Source organism: Manacus vitellinus, unplaced genomic scaffold (assembly GCF_001715985.3).
Source record: "Manacus vitellinus isolate BGI_N305 unplaced genomic scaffold, ASM171598v3 scaffold_17_pilon, whole genome shotgun sequence".
NCBI lineage: Eukaryota > Metazoa > Chordata > Aves > Passeriformes > Pipridae > Manacus > Manacus vitellinus.
Window position 1 is genome coordinate 8,519,519 of NW_021939256.1, and position 11,729 is coordinate 8,531,247.

The window sequence follows — 11,729 nt, forward strand, 5'->3', positions numbered from 1 at the left end:
CAGGTATCTATTGGACCAATAAAAGATAGCACTAACAAAGTTGTGACGAATTCAGCATCTGGTATCTTTTTTTTCACAAAGTTGAAAGGAAATACTTTTCTAACTGAAAAAAAAAAGAGCATCACAAAATTACAAAGGTGATTTTACATTTCTAATCATGGTATGTTTAAAGTATAGATGCTTAAAACAACTTTTTTTTAATAATTCTTTCTTGTACATAATGTTAAAATTTACTTTGAAGTTCATATGTTGAACTGCCAGATCTAGAAATCATTGCCCATTGATCCACTCATCACTAATTTGATTTGAAGGCTCTAAAAACAATTTTATGATGGAGTAAGGCAGTCAAGAACTCTAACTTCATGGCTAGCTAGAAAAACGTAGTGCCCAAGCTTGTTAATTTAAAATCAGTTATTACGAAAGACAGTTGTGAGACAACTTGTGGATGAAGAATCTTGCCAGTGTGTTTGTGATGGCTATTTTATAAGAAGAATTTTAGATATTTAAGTACTAAAAAGTCATTTCACTAATTAAAAAAAAAAGAGATGGGTACTTCTGACTAAATATACTTGCTATAGATTTTAGTAGCTGAGGTGTTAACAAAACCTGCAGCCTTTAAGACTAAAAGCAAATATGTATGAATGATGATTTTCTGATTAGGATAGTAGTTAATGTGGAAGATGATGGATCTCTTCTAGGATTTCTGTACATTTTTAGCAACTGTTGATAGGAGACTGAAGAAAGCTGGAGACTGGTGTGATTAAATGTTAATTGAAAGGATTAAATGAGTCTCAGGAACCATTCATTCTTGATTTTAATGTGGTTAGTTTACTTGATTTAAGTAAATAAGATGAGTAATATTACTACCCAATAGTGATTCACCAAAGGGAAAATGCTTTTTATTGTATTTCTAACTTATCAATGGTAAGAAAAATGCATCTTTAGACACCTAATGGCAATAGTCTCTCTTGTAATTATTGCCACAGACTTCCCCTGTGTTGATCCTCAGCCATAAATTTGATTGTATGTGTTTTTCTCTTTATTCTGTCAATAGAAAATTTAGGAGTAATCTTCATAACTTTACTGAAAGTTGGCTAATAAAGCACAAAAATAAGTTAGAGATTACTTAAAAAGTATGCCCACCTGGTTGAGTGATTTTTTTTTTTTCTTTCTGACTCTGTTCAACTCCCTTCTTCGTTCTTCATTGGCTGTATGAGTGCAGGAGATTGATGTGCTGAGGGTTTTGATTGTTTGTTGGGCGTTTTTTCCCTTTGCTACTTGTGCGTATAAGGCCAGCCCGTTCTGCCACTTTTCAGTCAGTCCAGTGTTCTGGTTGTGCTGCTGAATGAGAGAAGAAATACTGATAGTACTGCCTGTTGGTGCAATAGACAAATTGATGCACTGATAAGTATCTGTAGTACAGTGACAGTAAATGCAACCACCAAAGATCTCTTCTCCATGACGATAGTACTGAGGTAAACGGACTGCTCTATCGAAGATTGCATAAGTAAGATTAGTAGGTATTAGAAAAGATATATACTTATGTGAATTTCCACACACTTTTTATGAAATAACATACTTTTTTAAAAGAGCACGGTGCTAAAAGAGCATAGAAGTGAAGTCAATTTTGTGTCCCCAACTAATTAAGAAAAAAATGTAATTGTGAATACAAATTCAGTGTGTTCATTCTGATCTGATAAAAGCTATTATTATAACTAATAATTGAAGTTGTGTATCTTACCAAACTTTAATTTCTAACTCTCTGAGGATCCCTAGCTGCATAGTCCTATTTAAAGAACGGTGGATGTTGCTTGATTTAAAAGTTCAGACTGTTTTGTTTTTTCATGAAGCAATGTTTTTAGTATCTACAATGTCAAATAGCATATTTGAGTGTTCTTTATGATTGGGATCTGGAACCAGTCACCATGGGGTCTTGTCTAGTTCCTACTTGCCTGTGGAAGAGTTTTGATGGCAACTAGTAATTTTTTTATTACCTTATGCCTAGTGATTTTTTTTTAAAGCCAATTTCTTTTTATTTTTTCTTCAAGAAATTAACCCTGTTGCATGTGAACAGTAACCAGTGCCTGGACAAAGCCACTGAAGAGGACAGCCAGGTACCCAGCATCAGAGACTGCACCGGCAGCCGGTCCCAGCAGTGGCTGCTCCGCAATGTCACCCTTCCAGAAATATTCTGAGAGGTTCTAAAGAAAAGCAAAGATTGACTGGGCTACCTCGGCTGATACTTTGGCTACACTGTTAAGTAGCAACAGAAGAAACTTCTGCTCGGCAGAATCCGCTGTTCGTCAGCTGTTAGAACTCCTGCAGCTTCTCAGTATCTGTGAACCAGCCTTCCTGTATAAGGATGTGAAGCTACCACACATACTAGTGAAACTGTGCCCACTGATGTTTACAAGATCGAAAGAGTTTCTTCCAGCAAATAATTTAGAGACCGTTTGGACAGTGGAAGCATAATCAATGAAATAGTCTCTTTGAAGAGCTCCATATCATTTTAGTTTGCTTGCACATCAGTAACCTCTGCTGAAAGTGCTGTTGTAACGAAGAAAGTTTCAAGAATTATTTTTTCCTGGTTAGCAGCGGTAACCAGACTACTAAATATAGATCCACAAATAAATGAAAGAGAGAGCTGGAAATCAGATTCAGTAACATGAAATAAGAATTCTGTGGTTTAAAAACAAAAAGTAAACAGGGTTTAATGAAACTAAATCAGAACTATGAAAAGTACAATTTGTTATAGTGAAGTATCAAATTTATATGTAGATTTTATACCTCAGTGGGGGAAAATAACCAAGTCAAAAGGCAATTGTTTCTCTTTTACAATTGTGTGATAGTCCATAAATATTTTTTTTCTGGTGAGTCTGAAATTATTTTGGGCGCAAACAAAACGAGCATAAGAATAAACTTAGCTCTTGAATGTCAGATCAACTTTTTTTTTTTTAATTTTAATTTCTTGGCTGTTGGAATTGTATCTTTTTATTACTGTCTGAAAACTGGAGGTTAACATGCTGTCTAACTTTTTTTTTCCAGACCTGCCGTTTCAGTTTATACTTGGGTCAGTCAGCTTATGGACTTTCATGGCCAAACAAAAGATTTAAGGACATTTAGAAATTAAGTTAGCTTGATGGAGTAAGCTTAGTGCCCAGGACTCGTACTACTGTACTACAGTTTTGTTTTCATAGCAATAAATCTTTTGTTCCTTGTTTGATTTCAGTCATCAGAAAGCCAGAAGAAAAGATACATGATTGGGGTAGCAGAACATTGGCAAAACTGCAGGTTTTCTGGAATCCTTTTTCACTTCATATTCAGATGTACTTCATTGTCAAGTGCATATTTAGATTAGACTCTGAATTGTAATGTTGATCTGCTGCTTTTTTCTAATAAAACCTAAAGAAAAATAGCAAAATTGGCATAGTTTTTAAAGTTAACATATCCAAAAGCAATATGACTATGTCATTACATTGGTCTGCATTTTTTAACTGAATTGCTTTGTTTTGTTAAAAAAAAAACCTGTGTGGGCTGATCTTGAAAATGAGCCACTGACTGCTCAGAGTATACATTAAATTTTCTTTTGGAAAGAAAAATGAGATTTGCTTAATGGAGAGGATATTTTTATGATAAATGTCACTGTTTGGCCAACTGTCCTGTAAAGCAAATTAAACCTAGACTCATGCAAAAGTTGTGTGGAATTATATTTGGCTGTTGTGACCATTTTAGATTTGCTATTCCTGGTTGCTGTAGTCAGTGTTATCTCCATTATTTCTCTAGCAGTGCACAATAATTTTCATACACAAAGCAGGGGAAATGTTAACAAATTGTAATATTACGTTGTTACTTTAAAAATACATGAGATGATATGGGATTAATATCAGATAGAGCATCCAAATATCTAACTTACAAATATCTTTCATTGACTCCTCTGTTTGGAAATCTTATGAGATCGAAGGGGATTTATGAAAGTAATTTATCAAAAATATATTGAAGTGTACCAAGATGACTTTAAAAAAAAAAGGAATGAAAATGTCTATCTTAGAGGTTATGTGAGAAGACTTATTCCTTTATTATGATCAGTGAAGAGAACAGGGTGGGTGACAGTGTAATTGATGCATTTTTTTGCTCCTCAGATACTTTGTGGTCCCTCCTGCTTTTATACTGTTTCTGAAGTACGTGTGTTTGATAGTGTATATTAGCCACCAAAATACTGTTTTCAGTTTTCTGCTGTGTACTGGTGAATGATGACTTGGGTCATGTTTTGGATTTAATGATTTATTTTTTTTTTAGTTTATCTTAGCAAACTAGTACTTTTTAGGGTGCGTGTGTGTGTGATGGTGCCTAAAAGTGGGGTATCTATTACTTCAGAAACAACTTCCCAAACACAAAACACTTCCCTTTAAAAACATTGCCAGCAAAGATGTTGTAGATCAGAGTTGGGTAAGCTTTCATGAAATGAAAAGCAGGAGCATCAGAAATGCAGTGCGAAAGTCCTATAAGTTTTCAAAATTTCTTAATTTAATGCTTCAGATTTCATAGGCATAGGCCACATCACTGAACACACAAAAAGAACATATTTTCACTTTATATTTCCAACTCTTATGATTACTGTTGTGATATCCTATTAACAAAACTGAAGTGCCATGGCTTGCAAGGTTACTAAACTTGTACGTAGGCTTCAGCATTACCATGATTTTACCTTTCTTAGTTCGACAAGTCATTTTATATGTTGGTCACATAAAACTGCAGCAAAAATAATCGCACAACTTAAAATGCATGTATGAAGTTGTCAGCTTCAGAAAGCTGAAGCAGCAGTGTGATTTCCAGCCTATATATTACCGGTTCTTTCCTGCTGAATATGGGGGGGGAGAAGCAGCAGACCAAAGAGTGGCTGCAGCCCCAACGTGTTTGGCTCAAAACCCTGTAGCTCAGCCAGTCCCTTGGTGGGTAACTGGTGCTGGTTGAGGGGCAGTGGGCTGTGCTTAACTTGTCCATGTCTCCACGGCACATGCTCAGCAGTTGAGCTGTGTTGGTGGACAACACAGGGTTTCTACAAAGACTCCCTGTCCCTGTAGCAATGTGCATTTCAAATAATCTGTCATATTAAGGACTTTTCAAACATGGCCACAGAACAGCTTCCCACACCTGGTTATCTTATATCTTCTCTTGCCACAAATGTGGCTATCACCAGAGGTGCCTGCTGAAAGTGAGCTTCCTTAGGACTCTGTTTAACTGTAATCTCCCAGGAGTGCTCCTCCACATAAAGGCATAGCACTTCTATATACCAACTTTGAATAGGAATACTAGTTGACTCTATCAGTTATAGACACTCTTAATTCCTTTCCATCTAATTTGTCTTCTTGTACTGAAGTTTTTAGCTGGAATTTTTAGAACCTCTGTAGGTATTTTTATTTAACCTGTTCTGGGGAAAAAAAAACCGTTGTTTTTGCCTTACTATGTAACACACCTTTGTTATGTGACATATGAATAAGTTCTAACAGAAATCCCACTCTGTTCTGCAGTGCATCAGAACTTATAGCTGTTCAGATCAGATATAGGAGAGAAAAAAAAAAAAGACCACTGTTGTCTTATTTGACATTGACAGCAAATACGTGCAGAGTAAATGGGAAAAGAACCCAGTAGTTTCATATTGAAGACAATTGGTAAACTCTCTTTTTGACCTTTTGTCTGTCCTGTGCTCAGTATATTTAGCATAAATTTCCTATGCATGCTGTAAAGGCAGTGTTCTGTTCTCCTTCGCTTCTCATTTGGCTTTGTGAAGACATTTATTGAGAAACACCAGTGCCTTTTAAATGAGTTAAAGTATATTACATATTATGGTACAAACTTCAGATAACTACACTGTGCCAGGTCTGATTAGGTCATCTTCAGTCTGTTCAGATACTGAAAGCTACAAAACAGTTATCTGTGTGTACATACAACTATGTTATTGTCTCAGTCAGTTTATTTTATCAGTATTAAATTAAGTTGTATTTTAGTAGCTTTATTTTTATAGTAGTTTTATATCAAGGGGCTTAGCGGTCTCTTCATTTTGTTACAGTAATGGTCCTCATCAGAGATATGCACTGTAAGAAAAAGAGAGAATCTCTGTTACAAGTTAGCAGCAAAACTAAGATAATCTTTCTAATTCTTGCTCTATTTTTTCAAGTAATGTAAAGCATTCAGAGAGATGGGCAAAATCCTGGCAGATTTATTCTGTTGTACTTCCCCTTCAAGGTAAGTAAGGAGATGCAAATGTGCTTCAGAAGATTGATCGAGAAATAGTAACTCAGAGTTTTCCTTCACTGTATTAACTATTCCTCCATGAATTTAAATGAAGAAACGTGGGAAAGCATAAGTGTTACAGAGCAGATTTTGATAGCTTTAGGACCCTTGCATCTTATCTGAAATAAGTTATAAATAGGAGAGATTTAGGATAAGACAGGAATATGCAAAGTTAAAAACTTTCACAGTGTCAGAGTGCTGTTTGCTCCCAGGTCAGTAAGAACATTTCTTACAGTCACCTTAAAGCAAATAGTTCTCACATTTACATCTTACTCGAGACACTAATAATTGAGAATTGTTCAGTTAAGCGTAATTGTGATATGGGACGATTGTACACATTGCGTACAGTCCTTTTTCTGTAGAAAGATTTTAATGCAGAAAACAAAATTTACCCATAACGAATAGATTATTTAAAGACCAGAAATTATGACATTGAGACGAAAACTAATTTACTCCATTGTTCACTTGTTTTCCTTTTGAATCTTGGAGAATGTTTTTGTAGCATTCTGCTTGCATTTCATGCAGTGTCAACTGATCCTTACCGTTTAGCTATGTGATGCTGCTCCATAACAGAGTCAAACTCTGAGATGAAAACAAACTGCTGTTTCTGACAATAAACCAAGTAATTGTCACAGCACTGGTTCAGGACATAGATAGTAACCTGCCTCTGAAACAGTCATTATGGGTTTCCTTGCCTCTGAAGCAACTAGCAAGACACACAGAAGAACTTTCTTTCATTCAGTTTTAAATGCATCTTCTTTCTTTCTTTCAGTAGATGAATGTCATTAGGAGTTCTCTTATAACCCTGATGTTGTTCATGCTTTGTGTTCATCAGAAAATCTTCTTGACCTCACCTCTTGTTAAGTCCTGTCTCATTTTTATCACCTTTCTTTGAGTCTTTTTTGTTTTATTTTTAAATATTGGATTATGGTGTTTATGATAGTGATGAGGTCATCTATATTGCCATTAGAGATGTGCGTTATTTCTTTGTTATCCATTATGCATTCTAATAGTGCATTAAGTAAATGTTTTTGGGAACATTTAGCTTATAATACAGGACTGTAGAAGTGACTCTGTTCTATTTTGCGTTAAGTCGAATTTGTAGATTTTTGCTTTCTTTGAATGTATGCTGTTTAATCACCTAGCTTTGGTTGTTTTGCTGTCTTAAATAACTTGGGACTTCTTTCTCAGCACTTAATGATACTGGTTCAGTCACAAGTTTTGGACATTCCCACTTCTGCTTTTTTCTTGGGTTGGAACACACCTCTGCAGGTCATCTGGTCCAAACCTTGTAAAAGCAGGGCTGACTTCAAAGTTAGATCAAGTTGCTCAGGGCCTTCTCCAGTCAGCTTCTCAGTATCTTGAAGGATACAAACTTCTGGCCAACCTGTTTGTGTCTGACACCTCTCATGGTGAAGAGTACCTCACCTTCCTCTCCATCATCTAATCAGAATTTCTTCTCCTGCAACTTGTCTGTGCCTTTCACTGTGCATTTCAAAGTTAATCATAAGTCTTTACTTGGTAGATGCTGTCTGCTATGTCATTTCCCTGTTTCTAGTAATATAACCAGTTGACCATGTACAGTTTGTATACTGCAAGTGAACTGCTAATAAGGTTCTGAACTGCTAAGGAGGTTAAACCAGTGTTTTAAGAGACTTCACCACTGCTTCCTCTAAATTCTAGAAATATGCCTTTCCTACAAACTTAACTTCGGCAAAGAAGTGGTCCAAGAAAAGCTGTTGGGTCCATGTCCAGCCCACAGGAAGTGGGAAAGAAGCCCAGCCTTTATTGCTGTGGCAACTTCAGTATTGGAAATATTCAGACCAAAGAATTTGAGAATAAGTTTTGTAGTTGCCTTGGCTGCACGATGAGTAGATATAGATTCTTTCAGAGCAGAAACCTTATTTCAAGTTCAGTGAAAACAGGAAGAATTTTCTAGCTGCTGTTTTCTATCCTGGTTTTGATGTACATGAGTTCATTAATTAAGGTATCTGAGTCTCTAATGGATCCTTTTGGTCTGAAAATGTTTTCAGGTAGCTAACCAGATTAGCCAAATGGCAGGTTCAGATCTATGCCAGATAGATAGACACAGCTCAAGTGACCAATTCTGTTGGGAAGTGTTCTAGGATCCCGGGTTATAACAGCTGTCACTGTAGATGATCACTGTAATATGGTAAGTGATGGCTTGTTGCATGCCAATGACCCTTTGCTTGCACTTTCCCCTGTACTCTTGAGTCAGGGAAGTGCTGGGAGTGGAAAGTGTCATTTGCATTACCCCAGAGTAAAGAACCTCTCCCCATGTGAAATGATGAAAGAAATGTATGCTTGAGGCAGTGAGATCAAGTTGCACATATAATTCCATTTAGATGTGGCTGTATTTATATGGTGAATGAACTGGAAACAAATCTCAACCCCCCAAATCCTCTCTCACATTCCCAGATGCTGAAAACCATAGAAACCAGCTCTGCATTATCCATACTTAAGGCTTGTTTGAATGTAGTAGCTGTCAGAATTACCCTTTGTAGTCAAAGATAATCATTATTCTAATTTGGCCTGGGTGTTTTGTGGTCTTGAATGTAAATTACTAAAAGAAAAAGCAGAGAATTATTCAATTATAAATTGTGCATATGTATGTATTTACGTGAAGTAGTTTAGACAAAGTGCATTAAACCACTTCAATTAGAACTGAAGCTCAACCCTGCAACAGGCTGTTTTACTCCTGTGTTATCTGTTATAGGCATGTTTAGCCCTGCCTGTCATGTTTGGTACATATATTGGTCACTGCCATCTCAACCCTGCTCGGTTGGGTCCCAGGTACGATGAAACGCTGTATTGTTCTTGTTCCTTTTCAAGGCTCTGGACTGCCAGGAGGCATTGTGTGCTCTTTCCACTTTGTATTGTGCCTTTGCTTGGAAAGTGCATTTCAACCCTATGCAGCAGTGCTGAAATACGTCTCAATGGAAATTGTATCTTCTGAGTCGTGGCTTTGGTAGAAACCAGACCCATAAGGTCTGTTTTTTTCTGGCTACAGACTTGCCAGAGGCTGGGTCTCCTGGATATGTCAAGATCAGTTGCCTAAGATATGCTTTGTTCCTCTGACACTTCAGTCCAATTGGATCAATGATAATCCAACCTTATGAATGCTTCAGAGGCCATTTGAGTATAATCCATTTACTCTGTTAGTTCCCGCAGTCAGATTTATAACAAATGTTGGAGTGATCTTAAATAATAACTGGCATCGTTAAAAGAAATTGTTTTCTTCAGGTTCCCAAAAATCCCACCCCCAACACTTCGTCAGCAAAGAAGGGATTTTTTGCCTTTTTCAGGCCAGTTGAAGAGATGACTCTTCAACTATGCTCAGGCATTGGCATTTTAGAGCTAGTGGCTCACCCCAGTTCAGCCACCTGCCCGTGAGCACCTCTCTGCCTCTGCCAGCATGGTGCTATCACTGTGCAACGTGGACATCGTGAACAGGTCATATTATTGTGAACGGTAAACAGGCAATGCCTTTTGCGTGGTGTTTCATCAGTGTCTGATGGGTTGTTACATGCAGCTGACAACATAATCACCTGGTATAATATCCACAGCACAATGGAATTTTGTGTTTTAGTGTAGCAGCAGTTGATCACTGCTATATTGCTGTATTGAGCCTCAGATTTTCTTCTGACTCATTTACTATATGCTCTGAATATTCTATTTCAAGTCCCCATATCTCATGTAGGAAATACCAGAGGAATGTGTAATGGACTTTCTTCCAGACATGGGGCTATTTGAGTCTGCCCATTAACTGTGTATTTGACTTGGACATCAACAAGACACATTAATTGTTCTCATCCTGTCAGTGATGTGTGGGAAATTAAAAAATATGTCCATTAGATGTGATTCTGGCTGTAGGACTGTAAAGACTGATGTACAATTTTCCTTCATTTTTCAAAGAGATGACAGAACTAGAGTCATTGTAGTGATGGTAATGTGGTAATAATGTGGTTTGGTGGGGACTGTGATAGCGGGAATACCTTTATCACTCTCTCAAAGCTGTTCAGTGATGCTGTCCATTCTCCCAGACCTATTGATGGAGAAATGTGGAGCACTGTGCAAAAGAGGTCTATGCTTGATCTCAGGCACAAGTGTGAGACAGCTCCTTTAGGAGCATCTCTGCTGCCTTGCAGTAGCAAAAAGGTTTACACAGCATATACCTGTGTATGCTTTTTAGTGTGTTGTTCTTGCAATCCTTAATATTGCTGATTAGAGCAGTAGGAACTGGAGGAAACTGATTTTTCCCTCAGTTTTGTGGACATCATTAATGTAAGGGGTTTTGGTTTTGTTTTGTGGGTTTGGCTTTTTTTGTATATTGTCCTTCGCTGTGTTCACATTCCATGATGTTACTGATGCATAAGGAAGTTAGTTGAATCCTACGCATCCCCTGGCAGAACTTGTCTGAATGTGTCTGTAAGAAGGAGAAATTCTGCCAGAAGCACAGAGAATATAATAGCAGTTGTGGATAGCGACTCCCCTGCACTGCACCAATCTTTACACAAGCTTTTTTTGAGATACGGTAGTTCAGCATAAATTTCTTCCTGTAGTAATTTGAGGTCCACTCTAATTGTTAGATAAAACTACCTGTTCTTTTTCATTAAACCATGCACCTCAAAAGCTGTGCTTCGTAGTATTACCATGGACAACTTTGCATGTAGTTAATGGTATGAGGTTGTTTAGACAAGTCTGCCTAATGTTGTCTCTACTATTAGTTGACAAAGCCAGGGGAACAGTCACCTTGGTGTATACACCGTGTCTTCCTCCTCCATGGCAGAGTTCTTCACTGCAGTTTTATTATTACTGGGGTTATACCGAGTTCTTACTGCCACTTCTAAAGTAGATGATGTGAGGACCTAGGGCTAAATTAGCATCAATAAGGTGTATGTGAGAAGCAACCCTCAGACAAGTAGTTATCGATGTGTTGGGCACTTCATGTTAACTCTATAGGTGACTCCATACAGCTTTCTTTTGATAATAGAGCAGTTTAAAACCCACAACTGTAATTAATCCATATATGTGTACTCATTTTACTTCCTCCTTTCCCATTCCGTAAGAGTCTTTACAATTTATGCATAAGAAGGAACTTAGATGGTACTAGGAACAGCTGCACCCGAAATATGAGGAGTAGAAGTATCCCACCATGGATGCTAGAAATAAGGAATTGTGGTATACATACAACCAAGATGCAAATGTTCAAGCAGACTGCAACTTGAAGAAATCCAGTTAGAGGTAATATCACTGTATGCAAACTTTTGTATGATTTTTTTAAACTGATGAAGTGAGCTTTGACTTCTGACTGTCTTGATTATTCAGAGCATGAAGCTTATTGAAAGCTAAGCTGTTGCAAAAGGCTAATGAAGTGATTTTTCCTGTATCCTGTGGATGTAGCTTGATGACTGTAA

The 11,729-nt window shown here is 37.2% G+C and overlaps 1 protein-coding gene across 4 annotated transcripts in view; it reads left to right on the top strand.

Annotated features, from left to right (window-relative positions):
* The window catches only part of GALNT1 (polypeptide N-acetylgalactosaminyltransferase 1), an 88,756-nt gene extending 84,703 nt beyond the window's left edge, over positions 1 to 4,053 (top strand). For 3 of the 4 annotated variants that reach the window (XM_018070074.2, XM_018070076.2, XM_018070075.2), the window contains one exon: positions 2,049 to 4,053. In XM_018070074.2, coding sequence (XP_017925563.1) covers positions 2,049 to 2,195 — 147 coding nt within the window. In that variant the 3' untranslated portion in view covers positions 2,196 to 4,053. The remainder of the gene's footprint in view (positions 1 to 2,048) is intronic. The other variant, XM_018070073.2, reaches the window with a different exon arrangement.
* Positions 4,054 to 11,729: the final 7,676 nt, after the last annotated feature.